At 49.8% G+C, this 26,148-nt stretch overlaps 1 protein-coding gene across 1 annotated transcript; it reads left to right on the top strand.

Annotated features, from left to right (window-relative positions):
• Positions 1-3,212: 3,212 nt before the first annotated feature.
• DNAJB12 (DnaJ heat shock protein family (Hsp40) member B12) lies at positions 3,213-25,851 on the top strand (the record flags this gene model as incomplete). The annotated part of the gene is made up of 9 exons (XM_080694593.1): positions 3,213-3,417; positions 14,631-14,811; positions 17,351-17,496; positions 19,510-19,695; positions 19,812-19,891; positions 21,587-21,696; positions 23,884-24,056; positions 24,688-24,785; positions 25,822-25,851. The coding sequence occupies exons 1-9, from the start codon at positions 3,285-3,287 to the stop codon at positions 25,849-25,851; spliced, it is 1,137 nt and encodes a 378-aa protein (XP_080550719.1). The 5' UTR covers positions 3,213-3,284.
• Positions 25,852-26,148: the final 297 nt, after the last annotated feature.

The raw sequence follows: 26,148 nt of genomic DNA, 5'->3' as shown, positions 1-26,148 counted from the left end.
AGAAATATGGGCCCATTTTAATAGAGCTAACCTAAGAATAATTGGAATAGAGGAGGGAAAAGAAAGTGATACCAAAGGGATCAACAATCTCTTCAAGGAAGTAATAGCAGAAAATTTTCCAGACATAGAGCAAGAGGTCGATACACAGGTCCAGGAAACTTATAGAACTCCCTTCAGACAGGATCAGAGAAGAGGATCCCCACGCCACATAATTGTCAAAATGACCAATGTGGAAGCCAAGCAGAGAATCTTAAAGGCAACAAAAGCAAAGGGCCAAGTGGCATTCAGAGGCAAACCAATTAGAATCACTCCAGACTTCCCAAACCAAGTTATGAGAGCCAGAAGGGCTTGGAGTAACATATTCCCAATTCTGAAAGAAAACAACTTCCAGCCAAAAATTTCCTACCCAGCAAAACTTTCTATCAAATTAGATGGAGAAATAAGAAGCTTCCATGACAAACAGAAACTGAAGGAATTTATGTCTTCAGAACCAGCACTAGAGAAAATACTCAAAGAGATTAACTACAAAGAAGAAATAGGTAACACACTCCAGAACTAGAGAAACAAGACTTTCCATTCAACAGACAACTAAGATTGGTTATCTGTGGAGATTCATTATTTATGTTAGTCTTTTACCTATCTCTAAAGGGTATTGTTTGCCTTTATTGTTGTTAATTTTTAGGATTTCTAGTTGGAATATTAATATACCTTCAGATATAGCATTTGGAAATATTTTATCCCATTCTATTAGTAACTGTTAACTCTGTTTACATTGTCTTTGGATATACAATATTTTTTTTATTTTTTAGGGAGTTTGTATACTCCTCTGTTGCCTGTGCCATTGAAATCATAACCAAGAAATCACTGCCAATTTCAATGTTGTGAGGTTTAATGACCCAGATTTTCTCCTAAAAGTTTATAGTCTTAAGATTTATATTTAGGTCTATTATCTATTTTGAGTTAATATTTGTATATGGGATTAGGTAAGGGTCCAATTTTATTCTTTTCCATGTAATTATTATTTTTAACAATATTTAGTTAAAGGATTTTTATTTCCACCACCAAATGTTCGTGGAAACCTTGTCAAAAATAACTTGACAATATAGGGAAGAATTTAGCTCTAGGCTTTTATTTAACTCCAATGGTTTATATATCTGCCTTTAAAATAGTACTACACTGTTTCAATTATTGTAGCTTTATATGGTTTGAAATCAGAAAATATATATCTTCTAGCTTTGTTCTTTTTCAAGATCGTTTTGGGTACCTAGAGTCCATATTCCATATTAGGATAGATTTTTTTCTGAAAAATAAATATATAAATATATGATAGTTTCACCTAAAAAAATAGAAAAAAATATTCTCTGGTAAGAAAGAAAGCAAAAAGAAATATTGAAATGTTATCTTTAAGTCATCAAAAGCTTGGTATCAGACAAATGAAACTGTTATGTGAGATTATCATTTTTAATTTTAGATAAATTGCCATAATACTAGATGTCAACTACTAAGCCAAGCATGGGAGGGAGGGATAGGGAGAGAATGGGGTGGGGATTGGGTGGGGGCTGACTGGGAAAAGTGTGCATGTATGTCTACAAAAGTATGTATCCTACTATGATGTATGAATACAGTGCACCAATAAAAAAAATTTAAAAAAATAATATCCTTGGTGCATTAGTTGCGGGTTTTTTTTTTTTTTTTTGTGGTAGTGGGGGTGGAACCCAGAGGCTTTCTACCTCCGGGCTATACTCCCAGACCTATTTTTTGGAAACAGGGTCTCACTAAGTTGCTGAGAGCCTCACTAAGTAGCTAAGGCTGACTTCGAACCTGTGTGATCCTCCTGTCTCAGCCTCCCAAGTGTGGGGATTACAAGCGTGCGCCACCATGCCTGGCTTAGTTGTAGTTTTAAATACACCGAAAGTATGCAAAATTATATTTTCAGCTCCAAGGTTCCCCCCACCCCGTGTGTGTGTGTGTGTGTGTGTGTGTGTGTGTGTGTGTGTGTATTTAGGTATCAAACTCAGAGCCTCACACATGCTAGGCAAGTGCTCTTCCACTGAGCTACACCTCAGCCCTAAATATTTTGCTTCTCCACCCTACCAGTATTGGGAATGGAAGCTAGGCCCTTGCACATACTAAACACACACTGAACCACTGAGCTCCAGTCCTCCATCTTTTTCCTGCCAAGTCCCATGCAAAAGGTCAATTAATATAAGGACTGAGAAATGACCATTTGATTTGGTAGTGCAGAGATCATTGGTAACCTGGACAAAATTGCTTGCACCAGAGTGGGAACCCTGAAAGTGGATCATGATGTATCTGTATTCTACTCTGGAGTGGACTTGTTCCCTATATTGTTTTCTCCTTCTCGGCCCTGGAATAACTCACAAGGAAATTTCCCATTTCGCCGAGCGTGGTGGCCCAGGCTTGTAATCCTAGCGCTTGGGAGGCTGAGACAGGAGGATCGCTCAGGTTGGAAGCCAGCCTTAGCTACTGAGTGAGGCCCTCCGCAACTTAGATCTCGTTTCAAATTAAAAAGAATAAAAAATAAGGCAGGGGGTGGAAGGGGGTGTAGATCAGAGATCGAAAGCCCCTGGGTTCCATCTCTCGACCCGCAAAAAAATTCCCATTTCTGAGCCTTTGCATTTGCCCTTCCTTCTGCCTGCACCTCCCTTCCTCCAGGTAGTCACATCTACCCATCTCTCCTGGATTCAGACACCTGTTCAAATGTACTATAGAGAGATTAGTTTTATCAAACGATTTAAAATAGTGCCTACCACCCTCTATCCCTGTACTTTTCATTATTTTGTTTCTTAGCACTTATGGCTATCTGAATGTGTCTATTTACTGGATGTCTTCCCACCTCCTACACACAGTAGAGTATAAGCCCCTTGTGGGCAGGGGCTTAGGTTTGCTTCACTACTCTATCCCAATCATATAACCGCACCTGTCAAAGAGTGGGTACTCAGTAAATATCTGAATAAATGAATAACCTTGTCTCAAATGCAGACCATGGCTACAAGAACCTGCCCAACCATAAGACCTGTGGAACAACACCTAGGGCTCTAGGACTACAGCGTGCACCATTAACGCCCAAACCAAACGTCCGTCTCTTAGAAGACATACGGTAGCCCTTCGCCCTCGCTCAAGCCTCACTCAAATCTCGGGAAAGGCGGGGCGGAGGGCCGTGTCATCATTCCGCGCCGGCCTGCCCCGCGACGCGCCGGCGGCTGGCGCAGCCCTCCGCTCGCCGGGCCTCCCCCTCCCTGGTTCCGCGCTCTGGTTCCGCCATGGAATCCAACAAGGATGAAGCCGAGCGCTGTATCAGCATCGCCCTCAAGGCCATCCAGAGCAACCAGCCCGACCGGGCGCTCCGCTTCCTGGAGAAGGCGCAGAGGCTGTACCCGACGCCACGAGTTCGCGGTGCGTGTGAGGTGCCGGAGAGACAGAGGGGACATTGGAACTGATGGGGGGAATACGGGAACGGACCGACGGGAGCAGTTGGCGGAGGGGGAGGGGTGGCGAGGCGCGGCTACGCCTGCGCACTGTGGCGCGCGGGGGCTGCTGGGAGCTGTAGTCTTTCTGTCCCGCGCCCCTGCGGGATGCGGGACACTTGAAGACGCGGGGCGACGCGGGCTCAGCTCTCTGGGTGCCCTTGGATCCCTCTGGTCTGGGATCCGAGGTTTCCGAGAATGCGATGCGCGGGCATACCAGGCGAAGGCAGCTCACCTAGAAGCGAAACCGAACTACTTTTCCCAAGGGGCCATTCGGTGGCCTAGAGCCAGTTACCGGCCTGGGAAATAGTATAGTTGAAATATATAAACAGAACTCTGCTGAGAGAAGGAATGGGTCTTAGAGGAGGGAAAGACTTCTGACCTCCGGGCGCCCTGGAAAGGCGTCTTCATATCTTCGGTCCTTCGCAATCTCCAGTCAAGGGCCAGGGACCACCCGCCCGAAACAAGAGCCTTCCAGTTATCACCCACCTCCTCACCACCTCGGTCGGCCTGCCCTGGGCCCGGCTTCTCACTCCCTCGCTTCACCCGCCCATAACATTCGGGTTGGTGGTTTATTGGGGATACTGGCCTCAGCCACCCCCCCTCAACCCATCTTCACCCTCATTAGGCCATCAGTGGCTGGTTATATAGGCTGCTGAGTGGCCCGGGCGAAGGCTCCGGAAACAGGAAGGGACTAGTGAGGTCTCTGCTACTCATCACCTTACTTAACCCAGAAGCAGCCTCCTGTTTGTTTGTTTGTTTGTTTGTTTCTTAACCCAAGGTTTCAAAGAAAATTTTCATAATAGAAGCTGGAAAGGAGGAGGGCAAAGTTGTGTGCCTGTGATTACTGCCTGGCATATAAGATGCACTCAGAATTAGAAGACTGGCGTCTCGTCCTGTCATGTGACCATTTTAGCTTAGCTTTCCTCACCTAAAAGATTTAGAGTTGGCTCAGGCCGGGTGTGGTGGCGCATGCTTGTAATCCCCGCGCTTGGGAGGCTGAGACAGGAGGATCGCACAGGTTCTGAGCCAGCCTCAGCTACTTAGTGAGGTTCTCAGCAACTTAGTGAGACCCTGTTTCCAAATAAAATATAAATTAGGTCTGGGAGTATAGCCCGGAGGTAGAAAAAACCCTGGGTTCCCCCACAGTACCACAAAAAATAGAGTTGGCTCAGATAACGTGAATAACTATGGCTTCCACAGAGCTTTGCATTGTAGAAAGGCCTTTTCTTTTTTCATTATAGAAAGTGACAAAATGCATGCATGCCTTTTGTCACTTGAACCTCCCCTGTCAGGCAGAGCAAGATCATTATCTTTGTTCTGTAGATAAGGAAATGTCTCAGAGGTGATTGACTTGCCCAAGATCACACACCTAGAAAGTGGACGGCATGGTCACTGCCTCCTCTCCTTCCCCCGCCCACATTGTCATGAAATGGAGAAAGAGGAGCACTGGCCGAAGGTGCCCTGGAATGCCTGAACTCTCCTCCTGACTCTGCAGGTTGATCTTTGATCTGTTTGCCTTTTCTTGGAGTTTGTCTTTGCCAGGATTCCTTAGATAACCTGCTTAAGGAGCTTCCCTTTGAAATAAGTCATTCCCTGTAAGTGGGGAGCTTGGTGGGGTATGGAGTCCCAGCTGTCAAAATTTGATTCTGCTGGGGGCACAGGAGCAGGCAGCCAAGAAAGGATGATAACACAAGGGCCTGTGGGGCATGTCAGCAGCAGGCTTCCTGTGCCAGTTGAGGGACCTGAATGGGTGTCCTTCCTGGGGCTCAGACACAAGAGTTGCTGCATAATTACTGCCATGTTTGTGCTCTTCTGGAAATAGTACACGTCGTATGCATCTGCTTTATAAACCTCACCTCGTACCACCTAGCCCGACACTGATCTGGCAAGGACCTGGGGTTGGTTTAGGCCCAGGATGGAGAAACACTAAGTGGTTGTTGATTTTGGATGCTTTGCATTTGAGGTCATTCCAGATGCTCATTCAATGCAACAGGTTTTTGTCGATCTTTTTTGTTTCGTTTTGTTTGTAAGTCCTATGCTTGTTGCTGGGTGGCATAGCAGGATTGGCAAAATGTGATCCCTCACCTCAAAGAGTTGTCTCTAGTAAAGGAGACATTTACAGAAAAAAGTATCAGAACTTAGGCAGAAGATTAAAACCATGATATAACAAGAATTAAGCACAATGTTAAATGCTGAAGACTTAAGTATAGTCATAAAAAATCCAGTTCCTGCTGTCTATGGGCTCACAGTCCAGCATGGAGGGCAGTGTCCTGAGGATTATATTAGGAGCACTGTGGTGAGTGCTTCAGCAACGGCATACAAATACTGTTAGGTCACATAGGGGACAGCCTTAGGGAATTAGACAGAACTAAACTTGAACTGTACTTGAACTGCACTTTGAAGGAAGGTATGGGGCTTGGAGGGAAAGAAATGGAGGCCCAAAGCTTTAAGAAGTTTGGAGAAGGGGATTGGGTCTATCAAGATTTAGAGGCAGTAGAGATACAAATCTGTATATAGAGAGGATTCAGGATGGAAAGTAAAATAGGGCCCAAATTATAGGACTCCTTTTCTGCCAGGCTATAGTGTTTTCACTTTATTTTGTAGTTAGTGAGGAAACTATTGAAGTTTTTGTTGTTCTTGTTTGTATTGGGTGCTGGGCTGGGAATGTAGCTCAGTGCTAGGTAAGCACTCCACCACTGAGTTGTAACCCCACCGAGCCATTGAAGTTTTTGACGACAGGACTAAGGGTACTGTTTTTTTGTTTTTTGTTTTTGTGGATGTGGAAATGGAACCCAGGGACATTTGACCTCCGAGCTACACCCCCTGCCCTGTTTTTTATTCTTTATTTTTATTTTGAAACAGGGTCTCACTAAGTTACGGAGGGCCTAAGTAGCTGAGGCTGTCCACGAACTGCAATCCTCTGGTCTCAGCCTCCCAAATGCTGGGATTACAAGTGCGCCCCACCACGCCCAGCTAAGAGTACTGTTCTTAAAAGAGAACAGTATATTGGTTTAATGAAAGGGAAGAGAGACTCAAGGCAAAAAAGCAATTGGGAAACAATGGCTTTGATTAGTCGTTATGAGGGCCCAGGTGGGCATGGTGCTGCATGCCTGTAATCCTGATACTTGATAGACTGATACAAGAGGATCCCAGGTTAAAGGTGAGCCTCGGCAACTTAGACCCTGTTTAAAATTAAAATAGGAGTCGAGCATGGTGGCGCACGCTTGTAATCCCAGCATCTGGGAGGCTGAGACAGGAGGATCACAGTTCATGGACAGCCTCGGCTACTTAGTGAGGCCCTTTGCAACTCAGTGAGACCCTGTTTCAAAATAAAGAATAAAAAAGTAGGGCTGGGGGGTGTCACTCGGAGGTAGAATGCCCCTGGGTTCCATCCCCAGTACCGCAAAAATTTTTTTTTATTTAATTTAATTTTATTTTGATGGTACTGGGGTTTCTGGAAACCCTTCTACCTCCGGGCTATACTCCCAGACCTATTTTTATATTTTTATTTGGAAACAGGGTCTCTTAAGCCAGCAAAGCTGGCTTCGAACCTGCATGATCCTCCTGTCTCTGCCTCCCAAGCTTGGAGATTTACAAGCGTGCGCCACCACGCCCAGCTAAAAAAATTTAAAATAGGGCTGGGAGTATATATCAGAGTAAGAATGCCCCTGGGTTCAATCCCCAGTACCAAAAAAAGAAAAGAAGTAGTAATAGTTGTTATGAATGCCTGAGATAGGCAGTAAGCCAAGAGTAAGGAGATGCTGGCAGGAGAGGAGATGCCAAGATTTTGTGTGAGAGGGGGGACTCAGGATGATGGAAAGTCAAAATCCAAACCTGAGTGACGAAGAAGAAACCCAAGCTGAAGGACAGGAGGACAAGGTGGCAGGGGTTCCGGGGGAGCCGTCAGCTTGACGCTCTAGAGAAGGCTCCAGGTTCCAGGTGAAAATCTGGTATCAGCAGTGTGGCAGAGCTCATCGAGTTAGGCATGGCTGACATCACTGTGGGAGCGGGTAGAATATGGAGAGTCACCTCAGGCACAAGTTGGGCCACACCTGCCCTTCGCCGATTGGCAAAGGCAGAGGAAGCATTGGAGTGAGATGGAGCAACACCAGGAGCTGGCCATCCCGGGAGAGGGCCAGAGCCATGGAGAGGTGTGGTAGGGAGGTGGTGGGTGGTGCTGTGATGCTGCAGAGGCCCCGAGGAAAAGGTCGGGTTGAGAAGTAAAAGGGGAGGATTATGAGTGTGAGTGGAGGCTGGCCTTGGAAAAGTAGAAGGACAGATGGAAGGGTCAGAGGTCGGGGAAGTTCACTGCAACCTGGAAGCATCCGGGGCCCTCCTGCTGTATGGAGGCTCCAGGGACTGGACTGTTTGCAGTGTGGAGCAGTAGCTGGGTGGTGAGCTAGGAGGCCAAGAACATGGGTGGAGGAGCCACTTAGCCCTTTCCTGGGAGTTTCTATCCAGTACCTGGCTGCCTGGTGGACATCAGGTGTGTGTGTGTGTGTGTGTAGGAGAGAGACTGGGTATTGAACCCAGGGGCATTCTACTTCCTAGCGTGTATTTTATTTTATTTTGAAACAGAGTTTTGCTAAGTTGCTGAGGGTTTCATCATTTTGCTTAGGATGGCCAAGAACCTGCGATCCTCCTTTCTCCACCTCCCAAGTACTAGATTTACAGGTGTATACCACCACACCCGGCAGACATCAGCGTTTCTTGAGGCTTAGCAAAAATAACGGAAGGCACCAGGTTGTCTGTAGACTTTGATGTCCCAGCATACAAAGAGAGGGTTGGCCTGGATGATCGCTAAGGGCTCTTGGAGCTTGCGCTGTCCTGAAGTTCTGTCGATGACTGACACTGGGGTCCAGCCTGTTGGGGAGGCCAGCGCACGCAGAGGGGAGGATTGGCTGCTGAGGGATGTTGGAACTCAGAGTGTAGGTGTGAGAGAGATGCCAGTGCTGGTGAGGCCAGGGTGGGGCTGTCCTTGGAGTCTTCCTTCACCAGCCCGCCGAGTGCTCAGCCCTTCCTTTCACTTGATTCCATTGGATCTCATTTGCCCCTCAGAGGGCAGGGGCCATATCTTCACGAGGAATTAGCTTGACAAAGGCGCTCAGCCAGTTGCAAATGATCCAGAGCCCACGACCTCCAATCCCAGGCTTTCTCCACGCTGACCTTGCTTGGCTCGCTTTGAGCACTACAGATACATGGATCCGGAAACTCACCTTTTTCCCTAATGACAAAAGTGACCGGTAACAGTATTCGCTAGACGTCGTGCTGAGTCCTGCACATGCTAGACTCCTTTCTCCTTTGAGCCTTATGAAGGAGATGGAACTTTGCCTGGGGAAGCTGATGCCTGGGGAAGCTGATGACTTGTCCATCCAGGTTGACCCTGCTAGCAAGTGGCAGGGCCGGGCTGAACCAGCCAGGCAGCTGCCTCTCCGGCCGGCCTTGAGGAAGGGCTGCCCTGGTGCCTAGTCCATAGGCACCCTCTCACGTCCACCTCGGCTGCCCCCTGCCCGCGCAGCTTTGCCCTCTTCCTCTGATTTCTCATTTTTCTAAAGGTCCACTGGCTTTGCTGGGACGAGGTGAAGCCAGGGTCAACATTAAGCTGTTCTGTCTCTGAGCACTTGTGACATTGCCTCTCAGCCACTGTTGTGAGGACTGTAACAGTGAGTCAGAGGGCAGGCCGTCACAACTCACCGGCCTGGCAGGGGGTGCCCAGGCCACAAGAGAGACCTGCTTGCCAGCAGCAGGAATCTTCAGTTTCCACCTCAAGCAGGAACCTTCTGCGTAGCCTGCAGCATAGCCATGTTTCTGGATATGGGAATGGGTGGGGCAGCACTCGTGCGTGATATCTCTTTCTCTCTCTTCTCTCTCTTGCTCTCTCCCTGCATTGTAGGGATATTAGAGTGGTTGGCTCCATGTAATTGTCTTTCAAAGCCTCCAGAATATTCTGTGGGTGCTGGAGAGAGCCCATCCCTTCTCCAGACTGATGCTCCTGTGTCATTGCAAGTGGATGACTGGCTGTGTTGCCCTGAATGTTGGGCTCCACCTGGACCACTAGAACTACCAGAGAAACCAGTAGCAGCTCCTTTAAAGCCTTAGGAGCCAGCCCTTCCCCTTTTCCCATCTGGACCAACATCTCTTCATCTTTTCATTCCATCTGTATCCTTTGGGACTGGCATGGACCTGGCATCAGAGACAGTCTGAAGTCTCATGGTGTGGAGCCTGCTTGAGTGCTGAGACTTAGCTTCCTAAGCCTGGCACTGACCCCTAGCCGGCCCCAGGCCCTCGCTGGCCAATGTGCTTGTGTGGCCAGTTCATCAGCCACGTCATGGTATTAGCAGCTACTCTGTTTGAACTCGACTCCATGCCAGTCTCAGTGCCATGTGCTTGCACATATTGGCTTATTTCATCTTCATACCACCATTGTGAGGAAACCGAGGTTCAGACAAATCTCTGCGGTTAGCCAGAGTCATACAGCTAAAAAGTGGCAGATCTGCAGGTCGATTCGGGGCCTTTCTGAATTTAACATCTCTTACACTGACGGAATGACATCGCTGGGCATGGCACCCGTCAGACACATGGAGCCCTGGATGGCAGCAGAGTGAAGAGCAGGGACCCCAGAGCTGAACTTCCCCGGGCGCAAATGCCGCTCTGCCACTTAACCAGCTTCCTTGTAAAGTGGGGTCACGGTGGGTCATACGACTTAACCTTCTGAAGCTGTAGTTAAGTGAGCTATGTCAGTGCCCACCTGGTTCGCAGCAAGCGCCCAGTGCTAGAAATGATATTGCTGTTGCTCCCCTGAGCGCCCCAGGGTCTGTTGCAGGAGCCCCATTCCTCCCCCTCCCCCCCGGGGCGCGAGCCCTGCCTGGCTGCTGTGTGTGCATTTCCCGCTGCAGACTCGGAGAGCTTGCTGATGAGGCAGCGGTGGCTCAGGGCAGTGTCTTGAGCCCCAGCGCTCTGTCCGCAGTGAGCCTGCTCCAAGGCCCTGCAGTGAGCCCAGGTGTGTCACAGTGAGGGTGTCCCCAGCTCAGTGCCGGGAGTTCACCCAGCACCCGGGAAGGAAGCCGGGTCCCAACTGCACTGACACCATCCTTCCTGGGGTCACAATGGGCCTGGATGCCTGGTTTCCCAGGAGACTGTCAAAGGCTTTGGGATTTACTACACAGGGTCTGGCATGACTGGGGGTGTTTGTTTTTTGTTTTGCTTGGTGGTGGTAGAGGTGGAACCCAGGGGCCTTCTCCCTTTGGGATACACCCCAAGTTTTATTTTATTTGTTATTTGGAAGTAGGATCTACTAAGGTTGCTGAGAGCTAAGTTGCTGAGGCTATCCTCGAACCTGCAGTCCTCCTGTCTCAGCCTCCCAAGTACTGGGATCACATGGTGTACACCACCATGCCTGGCTATGACTGCAGGTTTCTGAGAACTGGTTTTGTGCCAGGAGTAAATGGGCACAGGGGACTTTGCCAGGGATTTGGGCCTCTCCTCACTGAGTCAGCAGGAACCAAGGACTTGGATTTGGATAGCCATGCCCATGTCTGAGGGTGACAGCAAATTCCCTGTATAGACCCAGGCACTGAAGTAGGGCATCTGACATGACCAGCCATTTAAGAAGTGTGGCGATAGATAGCAGTGGGCAGCACAGCTGGTGTCTTCCCTCCTGGAACCACCCCTGGCTTTCTGGACAGACGTCTGCCCCCCCCCATTCCTCCTCACTGCTGAGTGGTGGCTGCCAGGCATGGGCCTCGTGAGCAGTGCCCCTGCATCAAGGTCTGTCCTCCCTGCAGAGGATTGCCCTTTTTGGCCCTCAGAACAGGATGTCTGTTGATATACTGCTTTGAGATTTAAAAGTTTTGAATGGTTAATGGTTGGTTTTATTGGTGAGTTTAAAAATTACCTAGGGCTGGGGGTCAGCTCAGTGGTGGAGCACCTGCCTAACATGCTTGGGAAGCCCGAGTTCAATCTCCAGCGCCTCAAAAAATCTGAACTAGGGACATTGAACAGTTTATAACTGATGTGCTGTGTTAATAAATAATACATGAAGCAGCATAATTGTTTTAGGCTAGGAAATTAAAATTAGCATTAACTAGCCGGCCACACACTTATAATTCCAGTACTTGGGAGGCTGAAACAGGAGGATCACAAGTTTGCAGCCAGCCTCCGCAACTTGTGAGGCCCTCCACAACTTAGTAAGACCCTGTCTCAAAATTAAAATAAAATAGGGCTGGGGATGTAGCTCAGAAGTAAAATGCCCCTGGATTCATCCCCAGTACTAAAAAAAAATTAGCATTAACTTACTCTGGACCTAGTGTGTGTTTGTTTGTTGGTTTGTTTGTTTGTTTGGTGGTACTGGGAATTAAACCCAGAGGTAGTTTAGCTTTAAGCTATACCCCCAGCCGTGTGTGTGTGTGTGTGTGTGTGTGTGTGTGTGTGTGTGTGTGTGTTACTGGAGATAGAACCCAGGAGCATTACCTCCAAGCTACACCCCAACCCAATATTTTATTCTTTATTTTGAAACAGGGTCTCAGAGTTGCAAAGGGCCTCACTAAGTAGCTGATGCTGTCTGCGAACCGCAGTCCTCCTGTCTCAGCCTTCCGAATGCTAGGATCGCAAGCATCATGTGCCACCATGCCTGGCTTCCTTTTTTTTTTTTTTTTTTTTTTTGGAAACAGGGTCTCCATAGGTTAATCAAAGTCTCACTACTTGCTGAGGCTGTCCTCAAACCTGCAATCCTCCTGTCTCAGCCTCCCAAGTACTGAGATTACAGGCAAGCACTACCACACCCAGCTGCTAGTATTAGTTTTGTAGTAGCAATAGTAATTTAATCTTTGAAGTGTTTTAATGCTTTTTTGGTCCTGGGGATGGGACCCAGGGACATTCTACCTCCAAGTCACACCCCCAGCCCTATTTGATTTTTTATTTGGAAACAGGGTCTCACCAGATTGGTGAGTCTCGCTACTTCCTGAGGCTGTTCTCAAACCTGCATTCCCCTGCCTCAGCCTCCTAAGTACTAGGATTACAAGCATGCACCATCACACCCTGCTCTGAAGTGTTTTAAAGACAAAAGATAAGACTAGAAAACAATGGAGAATAGTGCAAGGGACTACATATCTTCTTTTTTATTTTTTTATTTTTTATTTTTGGTGGTACTGGGGGTGGAACCCAGGGGCTTTCTACCTCCGGGCTATACTCCCAGACCCATTTCTTATTTTATTTGGAAACAGGGTCTCACTAGGTTGCTGAGAGCCTCACTAAGTAGCTGAGGCTGGCTTCGAACCTGCGCGATCCTCCTGTCTCAGCCTCCCAAGCGCGGGGATTACAAGCGTGCGCCACCACACCCGGCTTGGGACTACATATTTTCAGTATTCAAAATGTAGTGCAGCTGGGCGTGGTGGCGCACGCTTGTAATCCCTGCTCTTGGGAGGCGGAGACAGGAGGATCATGGTTAGCAGACAGCCTCAGCTACTTAGTGAGCTGCAAGTAGGGCTGGGGGTCAGCTCAGTGGTGGAGCACCTGCCTAACATGCTTGGGAGGCCTGAGTTCAATCTCCAGCACCTCAAAAAATCTGGACTAGGGACATTGAACAGTTTATAACTGATGTGCTATGTTAATAAATAATACATGAAGCAGCCTAATTATTTTAGGCCAAAACAAATGTGGTGCAATGCAGAGAAAAAGTACTCAGATTTGAATTAGTTCAGTAGAAAAAAATTCATTAAAAGAGGGGAAAAAAGAGCAGAGTAAAACCAAAGAAATAAGTTAGTCATGGTTATACACCCCTGTAATCCCAGTACCTGGGACACTGAGACAGCAAGATCACAGATTCAAGGCCAGCCTCAGCAACTTAGAACCTGTTTCCAAATAAAAAGGGCGCCGGGCATGGTGTGGGGCACGCTTGTAATCCCCGCGCTTGGGAGGCGGAGACAGGAGGATCGCGCAGGTTCGAAGCCGGCCGCTGGCTTAAGAGACCCTGTTTCAAAAAAAAAAAAAAAAAGGGTCTGGGAGTGTAGCCCGGAGGTAGAAGGGTTTCCAGGAACCCCAGTACCACCAAAAAATAAAATAAAATAAAATGGGCTAGAGGTAGAATGCCCCTGAGTTTAATGTGTGTGTTTGTATGTGTGTATCTGTCTCTCTCATATATATACACACACACAGAAATAAAGTAGAATTAAATGAACTCTTAAAATCATATATTGCACAGTTTATTAATAAAACCCAAGTGTGCTTTTTTGTTACTGTTTTTTGTTCTTGTTTTTTGGTGGTACTGGAGATTGAACCCAGGAGCATACTTCCTTCACGCTACATCCCCAGCCCTGTTTTATTTTTTATTTGGAAATAGGATCTCACTAAATTGCTGACCTCGAACCTACAGTCCTCCTCTCTCAGCCTCCCAAGTACTGGGACTACAGGCATGCGCCACCACACTTGGCTACCCTCAGCCAACCCTTTTTATTTTATTTTGAGACAGGATCTTCCTAAGTTGCCCAAGCTGGCCTCAAAGCTTGTGATTCCCCAGCCTGTCAAATAGTTAGGATTATAGTGTTATTGCACCGGGCACCTGGCCCAAGTAAACTTTTGAAAAGACTATCAGAATATCAAAAATCTGCTTAAATTTATTAAGAAAAATCTATAAGCTAAGCTCAGAAGCAAATGCCTATAATCCTCACAACTCAGAAGGCTGAGAAAGGAGGATTTCAGGTTCAAGGCCAGGATGGGCCACTTAGAGAGACCCTGTTTCAAAATAAAAATTGAAAAGGGCTGGAGATGGAGCTCAGTGATGGGGTGCTTACTTGCCTTGCAAGTATAATCCCAGAACTGGAGGGGAGAAAAGAAGATACACACACACACACACACACACACACACACACACACACACAGAATATCTGAAAAATAAGGCAGCTCAGATTTGTTCATAAATTATGTGGATTTAATGTTAATTTTATTTAAAATTTAATAGTTAATGTAAAAAAAAAAGTTGCAGCCTTCCTGTGGACAGGCTCTTAAGAATAGACAGCTCTGAGGCAGCAGTGGCTGAGCTGGGAGGAGCACCGGCTCTGCTGGGGGGGTGGGGGGGGCTGGCCCCAGGCCGGGCAGGCAGCCTTGCTGAGCAGGAGCCCTCAATGGTTTCCTTGTCTTGCACAGCTCTGATCGAGTCCCTCAACCAGAAACCACAGTCTGCTGGCGATCAACCCCAACCCCCAGAGGCAGCCCACACGACCCACAGGAAAACAGGGGGGAGCGACAGCCCCTCGGCCAACGGGGAAGCTGGAGGAGCAGAGAGCAGCAAAGGCTACACCGCAGAACAGGTGGCGGCCGTGAGAAGGTAGAGGCTGGGCCAGGGTGCCCACAGAAGGCTTCCTGCGGTGCAGCTACCCCTCACTTCCACCCTGGAAGGGGCCTGGGGTGGGGGGGACATGGAAGAGGTCCAGCCTTATTTCTCACACAGCCCCGGAATGCAGTATGGGAAAGAGGGCCCCACTGTGGAAACGCTGACACCACCTTCCCCTGCACTGCCCGGCGGTCCCCGGGCCTCACACAGCTCTGTTTGTCAGACAGGGATGGAGCCTGGTCTCACCCTCCAGATTCTCCCTCAACCCACCCCCACCCCAACAAAGACCTTTTCACATATGGAGCCTGTGGGGGCAGTAGACAGGAGGCAGGCTTATGCCTCCAGGAGCAGGCCCTGCAGTGAGCAGCTCTCCACCAGGCCTGACATCACTCAGCCCAGGCTTCTGAGGGCTCCCGGCCCTCACTTCCCCCACCTGCTAGCTTTGGGAATCCTTCCCAGGTCATGCATACAACTCCAGCAAGCTTCGGACTGTAATTTGTCATAAACTGTACAAGGGTTTCACCAGATAAGTCCAACAGTTGTAGGTGACAGAAACTAATGTAAGAAGGGTTAGGAAGGCATTAGAGAAGGCCAAGAACCAGGGCATCTTCAGGACCCCAGAAAGTAAGAATTGGTGAGCCGGGCCTGGTGGCGCACACTTATAATCCCAGTCCTTGGGAGGCTGAGGCAGGAGGATCACAAGTTTGTAGCCAGCCAGAGCAACTTAATGAGGCCCTCCACAATTTAGTAAGAACCTGTTTTAAAATAAAAATTAAATAGAGCCAGGCGTGGTGGCACACACTTGGAATCCCAGTAATTGGGAGGCTGAAACAGGAGGATCGCAGGTTCACAGCCAGCCTCAGCTACTTAGTGAGGCCCTTTGCAACTTAGTGAGACTTTTTTTTTCCCCTTCAAAATAAAGAGCTGGGCATGGTGGCGCACACTTGTAATCCCAGCATTCGAGAGGCTGAGACTAGAGGATCATGGTTCACGGACAGCTACTTAGTGAGGCCATCTGCAACTTAGTGAGACCCGGTTTCAAAATAAAGAATAAAAAGTAGGGCAAGTCAATGAGACCTTGTTTCAAAATAAAGAGTTAAAAATAGGGCTGAGGGTGTAGCTCAGGGGTATAGAATGCCCCTGGTTTCAATCCCCAGTACTGAAAAAAATTAAAAAAGATAAATAAATAAATAAATAAATAGCTAGCTAGCTGGGTGTGGTGTCACATGCTTGTAATCCCTGCTCTTGGGAGGCTGAGACAGGAGGATCGCACAGGTTCAAAGCCAGCCTCAGCTACTTAGTGAGGCTCCCAGCAACTTAGTGAGACTCTGTTTCCAAATAAAATATAAAATAGGACTGGGATTATAGCCCGGAGGTAGAAAGCCTCTGGGTTTCACACCGAGTACCACCAAAAAATAAATAAAAATAATAATAATAATAGTTGAGCATGGTGGCACATGCTTGTAATCCTAGCATTTGGGAGGCTGAGGCAGGTGTATTGCAGTTCACGGACAGCCTCAGTTACTTAGGCCATTTGCAACTCAAAATGAGACCCTGTTTCAAAATAAAGAATAAAAAATAGGACTAGGGGTATAGCTCAGATGTAGAATGCCTCTGGATTCCATCCCCAGTTCCACAAAAAATAAAAATAATAAAGAAAGTAAGAATAAAAAATAAGGCTAGGGGTTTAGCTCAGAGATAGAATGCCCCTGGGTTCAATCCCCAGTACTGCAGCAAAATAGATAAATAACAGCTGGGCCTGGTGGCGCACGCTTGTAATCCTAGCATTTGGGAGGCTGAGACAGGAGGATCACAGTTCATGGACAGCCTCAGCTACTTAGTGAGGCCCTTTGCAATTCAGTAAGACCCTGTTTTTAATAAAGAATTAAAAATAGAGCGGGGGGCGTGGCTTGGAGGTTGAATGCCCTTGGATTCCCTCCCCAGTACTGCAAAAAAATTCATTCATTCATTAGATAGATAATAAAATAGGGCTGGGGTATAGCACAGAGGTAGAATGTAGCACTTAATTCAATCCTCAATACCACCAAAAATAATAATAACAATAATGGAAGAGAGTATTTCTTCAGTGCAGAGGGGGAACAGGCACCCGCCATTTCTGGCCTTCATGTTACTCTCTCCAGATAGACCGTCAGCAGAGTACAATTAGCTGAGTTCAGGGCACACGTGGCCTTGGATGACAGACAGTGGCAGTCCTTCCAAGGTGGCCTCCAGTGAGGGAGTATTAGCCGAAGGGAAGTGGATGCTAGTCTGACCAGGGACAACAGCTCCTCTCTTGGATCATAAATGTATTGGTGTTTCCAATGGGCCCTGCCCAGCTCCCAGCACAGTCGGAGCTCCTCGTGGCCCCTTGTCCCTGGAGTCAAAACACTGACCCAGAGCAGCCGTCAGCCACACCCTGCCATCCCACGGCGCCCGCTCAGAGCTGCGCCCCAGCCGCCTGTTCCTCACCCCCTCGCTGCATGGCCCTGGGCCCATGTCGAGCCCCTCTGCCATGCTCTCCTCCCTCCCCTAGGGTCAAGCAGTGTAAAGATTACTACGAGATCCTGGGGGTGAGCAGAAGCGCCTCGGATGAGGACTTGAAGAAGGCCTACCGCAAATTGGCCCTCAAATTCCACCCAGACAAGAACCACGCTCCTGGCGCCACGGAAGCTTTCAAAGGTGAGCCAGCCCTGGTACCCTGGCATTTTGTATTTTTATTTCCTGCCCTGGGAATAAGGGGCCATGACAGCTTTCCCAGGAATTGGGTGCAGGGGCTGGGGAGCAGGATGAACTGGCCCTGGCCCCCAGGCTGGGGAGCTGCTTCCGGAGGTCAGAGGAGCTGCCTCTAGGGATGTAGAGTCTGTCAGAGCCCATTGCAGTCTGCCTCCCCTTCACCGTTCCCCAGGGTTACAGGATGGGAGAGAGTTCTCGTAGCTTCTCCAATCATTCAGTTCCTGGGGCAGGAGCAGCCTCCTGACTCACCTGTATGTGACAGTTCCCTGTACTAAGGGGCAGGACAGCCCCAAGTCAGGGCCTCTGGCCTAGTGACCTCAGCACCAGCCAACTCCCCCAACACACACACTCACTTAAGGCCTGCAGTGGTACACATTGAGCTTGAGAATAAGTGTGTCACTCTGGCCTCAATCATAAACTGCCCTTTCCTGGGCCTGGTGGTGCACGCTTGTAATCCCAGTACTTGAAAGGCAGAGACAGAAGGATTACAGGTTTGAGGATAGCCTCAGCAAATAATAAGACATGCATCAACCTAGTGAGACCCTGTTTCAAAATAAAGAATAAAAATATAGGGCAGGGGGTATAGTTTGGAGGTCGAATGCCCCTGGGTTCCATCCCCAGGCCCACAAAAAAATAAATAAATAAGATACCTTTTTTTGGGGGGGGGGGCAGTACTAGGGATTGAAAGCATGACATTCGACCTCTGAGCTACACCCTCAGCCCTATTTTTTATTCTATATTTTGAAACAGGATCTCACTAAGTTGTGAAGGGCCTCACTAAGCTGGGGCTGGCCACAAACCTGCAATTCTCCTGTCTCAGCCTCCCAAGTGCTGGGACTACAAGCATGTCCACCGAGCCCAGCTGAGCTGCCCTTTATTCATTTAGGTTTACTTAACCTATGAGGCCACGTGTGCGCTGACTCAGTGTCGGCCCTGTATTGCTGGCGCTGTGGTGCCTTATTCCCCTGACTCCTGTCCTGTCTCTGCTGGAAGAGAGCATGGTGACCTGCCCCGCCTGGCCTGTGTGTGCTGCCGTCAGAACTGGGGCCAGGACCATCACCAGGTGGCGAACCTGTGGCAGAGGAGGCCCGAGACGTGGTGCTCAGTGTCCCGGGGGCCTGCCCCAGAGGAAGAAGCAGAAAGGAAGTAGGGCAGCAAGGTGGCCATGGTGATGTTCCTCCAGCCCTGCCTGCCAGGGACTGAGAGGCCAGATCTAGTGTCGGGGCCTTGTTAGGTGAGAGGAGGAGGGACCTTTGCCCTCCTTCCCTGGGGTGCAGGCTGTGTCCCAGTGGCATTGGGGCCACTGCTCTGAGCCAGGGGCCAGTGTGAGGAGGAGCAGGAGGCCCCTCAGCCAGGAAGGACATAGCAATGGGGGCCTGAAGGAGGGGACTCATCCCAGCTACACCACCCACAGTGGAGCGCATCGGCCTGAACCCGGGGGTCTGGCCTCGCGGCACTCCCCGCTGCTTCCCAGTTTATGAGACCTGTGTCTGCTTGGCCTGTGTCACTGTGATTTCTAAATGTTATTACCACTAGAGAGGGATGTCATCCCCTTGGGCGCCTTGATAGAGATGTGGAAGGCAGAGTGACATCAGTGAGAAAGCTTGAAGCAGGTCACTCTTGGGTGTGGCTCCTGGCTCTGCGACCTCAGCTGGCTGTGCTTGGGCAAGTCACTTCACTTCCCAGAGCCTCAGTTTACACCTGTAAAGGGCCAGGAAAAACTCCGCTGGCGTCATGAGGAAGAGAGCGTGCGTTCGCCCTTGTGCAGCCCCAGCTGCACACTCACTCGGGTCTTCCGGCACGGCACGCTCCTCCCCACACTTACCCAACAGGCCGACTTCCCACTGCTTCCAAGGACTCCCACCCCTCAGTGCGCCGCAGAAGTACCTGGAAAATGATGTATGGGAGCCCTGCCCACACCCAGCCTCCTCCAGCCTGACCTCTCCATTCCCTCTGCAGCCATTGGCACAGCATATGCGGTACTTAGCAACCCAGAGAAGAGGAAACAGTATGACCAGTTTGGTGATGACAAGAGCCAGGCAGCCCGGCACGGCCACGGGCATGGAGACTTCCACCGTGGCTTCGAGGCTGACATCTCCCCCGAAGACCTCTTCAACATGTTCTTTGGTGGTGGCTTCCCTTCTAGTAAGTCCTTCACGCTCCCCACAGCCAGGCCTCCCTGGGGTATTGGCAGGGGACTGAATGCCAACCGCTCCCTTTCCCAGCAGCCCAGCTCCTGACTCAGTCCCTCTGACCCTCAGGTAACGTCCACGTCTACAGCAATGGCCGCATGCGCTATACCTACCAGCAAAGGCCGGACCGCAGGGAGAACCAGGGTGACGTGAGTGGAGAAGGGCCAGGGAGAGCAAGGGGACCAAGGGCACCCCAGAGTGTGGGGCCTAGAAGTGGCATTACCTCCCACACTGTCCATTCTGGGACCTGCAGTGCCTCCACAAGGCTGAGCCTACAAGCCATTCTCATCCCCTTGCCGTTTTGCTGAGAAAAGCAGAGGAGACACTCCACATTGCCTGTCAGAGTGGTGATCTGGTGGCCTCTGTTGGGGGATGATGTCATGCAGAAACTTCTCCACTTGCTGACAAGCCAAGTGTGAACAGCATCTACAAAGTTTGGTTCACCAGGCCAAAGTGACATTTTCCAAGAAATGGAAGGTTCAACTTTGTGAGAGAATTGTAATGAAAGCCAGCATAAGTGCTCTTCAGAACACTTTAAAACATGCATATAAAAACTGCAAGCCAAGCCGGGCATGGTGGCGCACGGCTGAGACAGGATGATCACAGGTTCACAACTAGGGCTCAGCAACTTGGTGATGCCTTCAGCAACTCAGACCCTATTTCTTTTCTTTTCTTTTTTTTTTTTTTTTTTTTTTTTTTTTTGGTGGTGGTGGTACTGGGGTTCCTGGAAGCCCTTCTACCTCCGGGACTCCCAGACCTATTTTTACATTTTTTTTATATTTGGAAACAGGGTCTCCTAAGCCAGCGCGCGCGGCTGGCTTCGAACCTGCACGATCCTCCTGTCTCTGCCTCCCAAGCGCAGGGATTACAAGTGTGCGCCACCACACCCGGCTCTCAGACCCTATTTCAAATAAAAAATAAATAGGACTGGGGGCATAGCTCAGAGGTAAAATACCCCTGGGCTCAGTCCCCATTACCATCGTCAAAAAACAAAACAAAACAAAAAAAACAAGTTAGGAAGGCATGATGACATACACCTGTAATCCCCCAGTAATTGGAAGGTAGTGATAGGCGAATTGCAGGTTTTGAGAACAACACAGTAACTTGGCAAGACCCTGTCTCAAAATAAAAAATAAAATAGGGCTGAGAGATGTAGTTCAGATATAGGCTGCCCCTGGGTTCAGTCCCTAGTACAAGAAATGGGGGGCTTGAGGACGTGACTCAGTGGCAGAACACTTGCGCAACATGTGGGAGGCCCAAGTTCAATCCCCAGTAAACCATACAGGAAAAAACCACACAGTGCTTCAAACACATTCTGTATGCCACAAATCAACAAACAGCCAGCTGGCTAAAATTAAATATTGCAGACAGTTGCAGAGCATTTAAGATTCTGGCAAGCAGGGGTTCTCTTTGCTCTGACAGTATTTATTCATTTTTTTTAAAAGGTTTATATTTGACATACAGAAGTTTTTAAAATCACAAATTATCACACGGTGGATGTATTCCTTTTTATTTCTAGTTTTTAAATCGGTAATATATTTGTATAGTTCAGAATTCAGAAAGGTGTCCCTAGGGAGCCTCTCTCCAGCCCCGCCTCCTGCTCTCTCGGGGGCAAGCCACTTTTGCTGGTTTGTTGGTATTCTCTCACAAGAAAACGCATATTCCTTGCTCTCCCCAATGGCCGCCTTGTTTTGGTCTGGGGAAGCTGGCAGGTGGAGGAGCTTCTGCATTGGGGGAACTTTGGAAGGGAAGGGGAGAGTATGGTGCGATGGCCCCCTGGGCTGCATTGCGCTGGCGGGGCTGCTGATGACTGGACAGCGGGTGACGTTTGGCTCTTCCTCCAGGGCGGGCTAGGAGTCTTTGTCCAGCTGATGCCCATCCTCATCCTGATCCTCGTGTCGGCTCTCAGCCAGCTCATGGTCTCCAGTCCACCTTATAGTTTGAGCCCAAGGCCGTGAGTACTGGGGGCCGAGCCAGGGCAGCGGGCACACAGAGGTTTTGGAGTCTCAGCCCCAGCCAGGGACCTTCCTACCTGTCCTATCTAGCAGGTTCTTGATTGCAGCACAGAAAGTGTCATCTCTGTGGAGCTGAGCCTCTTGATATTTTAGGATCACAGCTGCTGAGAAAATGCAGTGGGTGCCCCAGACCTTTCTTCCCTGGAACAGTGCACACACTCAACTTCACATATGATCTTAGAGTCTTTGTAACTCCTTTCCTTTCCCATCCTTTTGTCCTAACCCTGAAATCTTTGCTGGTTGAGGCCCTGTGGCCACAGAAAGGAGTTCAAGGGCTCTAGATTTGCAGCAAAGATGACTTTGAACCGTAGCTTCTCCACAAAGTTGTGATCCTAGACAAGGTGCACAACCATGGTTTCCTCATCTAGAAAACAGGAATAGTGATAGCTCCCCACTTGTGAAAATTAGTGAGTAACAGGTACTGAAAGTCTGGCTCATTAGAAATCAGAAGCCGGGAGTGGTGGCACATGCCTATAATCTTAGTACTTGGAAGGCTGAGCAGGAGGATAGCAGGTTTGCGATCAGCCTCAACGGTTTAGCAAGACTCTCAGCAACCTAGTGAGACCCTATTTTCAAAATAAAAAGGTTTGGGGGTACAGCTCTGAGGAATGCTCCTGAGTTTAATTCCTAGTACCACAAAAAAAGAAAAATAAATGCTCAGCAATATTTGTTGAATGAGTACTTAATTTAAACTCACTTGTAAATTTTGACAAGCGAGTTGACCCTTTAAGGTGCCAGCGTCCTGTATTTCCAGTGCTTGGCGTAGCATCTCATACGTAGTGGGTGCTCAGCTCCTGTCCCTGGAAGCCTTTTGCATGCAGTCTCCTTCTCGGCCAGCAGGGGGCATAGTTGGCTCACTGGGCCCAGAGCTGCAGGCGCAAGCTCTCTGAACCAGATGCCGGCCTTTCCCTGCAGCTAGAAAGATGAGAGGCAGCGGTGGGTTGGGCAGAGGCCGTCCTCCCTGCTGCCTGCAGAGCCCGTGATTGGGACTGGAAGAATGTGACTCCTTTGAATGTTGCCTTCACTTTGTTCTTTCTGTTTTTTTGTGTGTGTATGTGTGGTATTAGGGATTAAACCCAGAGACATTCAACCTCTGAGCTACACCCTCAGCCCTATTTTTGGTTTGAAACAGGGTCTCACTAAGTTGTACAGGGCCTTACTAAGTTGCTATGGGTGGTTGAGAACCTAAAATCCTCCTGTCTCAGCCTCCCGAGTACTAGGGTTGCAGATGTGTGCCACCATGCCTGGCTTGTTCCCTTTTTTATTGTAGGGCTTACTGGGGATTGAACCCAGGGCCTTGCCCACACTGAGCTCAGGCTCTACCGTGTTTATTCACTGAGGCTCTGAACTCTAGACTGGGAGTACCTGGAGAGGCGGGCAGCTCCTCAGCACGCATGCACTGAGGGGATGAATAGGGGAATGGAGGCACTGGAGCAGAGCTTCCTCTCAGGTTCCCACCTTCCCAGATCAGGGCCTCTCCTTTGTTTTTCCCCAAGAGACCCAGGTCAGTGATGTGGTAAACAGAGAACTTGGAACATAGGTTCCCAAACTTTTATTGCCTTAACACCTTCTTCAGAAAAAAAAAAAAAATCACCCAGCACCCCTCTGTGCCCTTCTATCATCCCCTTTTTTGTGTGGTACTGGGGATTGAACATGTACCTCTGAGCTACACCCCTATCCCTATTTTTTATTCTTTATTTTGAAACGGGGTCCCACTGAGTTGCAAAGGGCCTCACTAAGTAGTAGCTGAGGCTGTTGGTGGACCGCAATCCTGTCTCAGCCTCCCAAATGCTGGGATTACAAGTGTACACCACCGCACCTGGCTTCATCCCCTTATTTTATTCAATGCCCCCAACTCAGACTACTACCACTCCCCTGGATTGGTCTAGCATCCACCAAGGGGCAGTATCCCTGACTTTGGGAATCACTGGGCCATTGTGCATCGGGGACACTGCCTTTGCTGCAGGTCTTTGTTTGGGGGAGCAGGCTATTTCTGCTACAGTGTGAGGGGAACCCATTACTCCTATAGCCTGCGTGGTACCTCCTGTCACAGGCCCCATCATCCCTTGAGCTTCCCCAGGCCTGGGAATCTGGGCCCACTTTGCACGTGGTGTGTTTCTGGCCAGGTCGGTGGGCCACGTCCACAGGCGACTCACTGACCACCTGAATGTCGTCTACTATGTGGCTGACACCTTCTCGGAGGAGTACTCTGGCGCCAGCCTCAAAACGGTTGAGCAGAACGTGGAAGATGATTATATCGCCAACCTTCGAAACAACTGTTGGAAAGAAAAACAGCAAAGTGAGTGTGTGTGTGTGTGTGTGTGTGTGTGTGTGTATACACGTATACGTGTATGTATACGTATACATGTGTATATGTGTGTATACATGCAATATTTGGGAGGGTGACCAAGGACAAACTTGAGAACAAGGAAAGGAGAAAGCCCGACTCACCCACTGCTTTGTGGGCCGGGCACCTGGGACTGCTCTGGGCCAGCTACCTCCCACCCAGGACCTGGGCTCTACTCCTGTGTTCTCCAGGGCTGGGAGCCTGGGCCACCTGGTGATTTTCTCCAGGCTCTTATAAATCACTGCAATCAACCTGTCAGTTGGGCTGCCAGGGAGGAGTATGCAGAGACAGATGGAGATCTCCTGACCTCCCACCGATTGTGCACCCAGACCTGCCTGTGGGACCCTGGGGAGGACTGCCAGGAAAGCAGGTTCTCACATTGGCTGGCTTCACCCACACTGTAGAAAGGGGCCCCTATCATCCCTCTCCCAAGGAGGGGGCAAAGGTTTTGCTCTTCCAGGGTCTTCCCACCAGCTCCTGGGCCTGTCCCAGCCTTCCTCCTACTCCCACAGGCCCCAGCAGGCCTCTTGGCAGGCTCCCGGAGGTACGGGGTGTTCCCTAACCCTACCACCTTGCCTTGCAGAGGAAGGCTTGCTGTACCGGGCCCGCTACTTCGGCGACACAGACATGTACCACAGAGCACAGAAGATGGGCACCCCAAGCTGCAGCCGGCTGTCAGAGGTGCAGGCCTCCCTGCATTGATAGTCCTGGGCCAGCCACACCACCCAGGTTCAAGTATGAGCCAGGGCTGCCTCTGACCCGCAACTCCTGGCAGCTTTGGCCTTGCTCACAGAGCAGAGGAGGGAGGGAAGAAGCCTGGTGAGGGGGCAGAATCTCCTCCCAGACTGACCTCTAGGCCCCTGAAACAGCAGCTCTGGGGCTGGCTTGCAAGCCGGGGTCTATGGCAGCCCTCTAGTCTCACTGCCCCACTGTTGCCGGGCAGTGGAAGCCCAGAGCTGTTGCTAAGGGCCACTCAGGGCTCCTTGGCCCATCAAGTCACCACAGCCCTTTCCCAAGCACAGCTGACTGTTGCCTTACTGTAATATTGAGGCCACTAATTATTCCTGGGCCCAGAGCGGCCTCCACGCACCCTATCCCCCCCACGACAGGAAGAACCATGTGGGAACAGGTGGGCCAGGAGCCCTCCTTCCCCTGCCCTACCAGGCAGGAAGACACAGAGCAAGATGAGTGGGCAGGCACACAGGCCTCTCCTCTCCCGTAGGGTGGGATCTGAGGCCCTCTCCAGTGCCTGCTGCACCTGGCAGCCTGGAAACCACAGGCATCCGGCCCCGCCCAGGCAGCTCCTCTGTGGTCTCAGGAAGGGAACAGAAGGTTACAGAGTTCATGGTCAAATGGAGCCGCTCAGCACAGGGGGGAAAGTGCTGGTAGCAGGCACTCCCGCCTCCTCTGCCCCTGCCTGTGGGGACAGGCCCTGTTCCCAGACCCCAAGTCGGCAGCCTGCAGGGAGCCTAAAGGAGTGTGGGCACAGCGGGTGGGGTTCTCTGTATTGGCACCTGCTCCCCTGCCCCTCTTTGCCTGTGTCCCCTTGGCAGGGATCCAGCCTCAGGCTGAGTCTGAGGCTGTGTGTCTTTGGCTCTGGAGAACCGCACTCCAGGGGCAAGCCTGTGGCGGCACAGTGAGGGGCTGCTTGCTTGTGGGCTAAACTGGAGCTGCATGGTCCTGACTGCCCTTTAACTGTTACCACTCTCCTCCCCAGACTATGAAATCCCTGGAGAACTTTTGGTGACACGCACTGAGCCAAGGTGATGGACTGTATATTTAAGGAAAGACATACAAAGAAAAAAAATTAAAATGGAATTGGAGGCCGAACGCCGCACAACTGCCCTCTCTCACACAGTAAATGCAGAAAGCTCTTAGGACAGACAGAAAGCCTGCCACTGAGCTGCTTCCCTCCCTCCCAGGCTGGCAGAGGCTCAGCATCAGCTCGCTCCTAGGATACAGAAACCATGGCAACGAAAGTAGAATGTAAAACTTGAAGCAAATGTCTGTGGGAAGAGCTGGGGGAGGGGGTGCCTAGCTGCTT

Source organism: Muscardinus avellanarius, assembly GCF_963383645.1.
Source record: "Muscardinus avellanarius genome assembly, chromosome: 4".
Classification (NCBI taxonomy): Eukaryota; Metazoa; Chordata; class Mammalia; order Rodentia; family Gliridae; genus Muscardinus; species Muscardinus avellanarius.
Note: the sequence above shows the minus strand (reverse complement) of the source record. Positions and strands in the feature narration are given on the sequence as shown.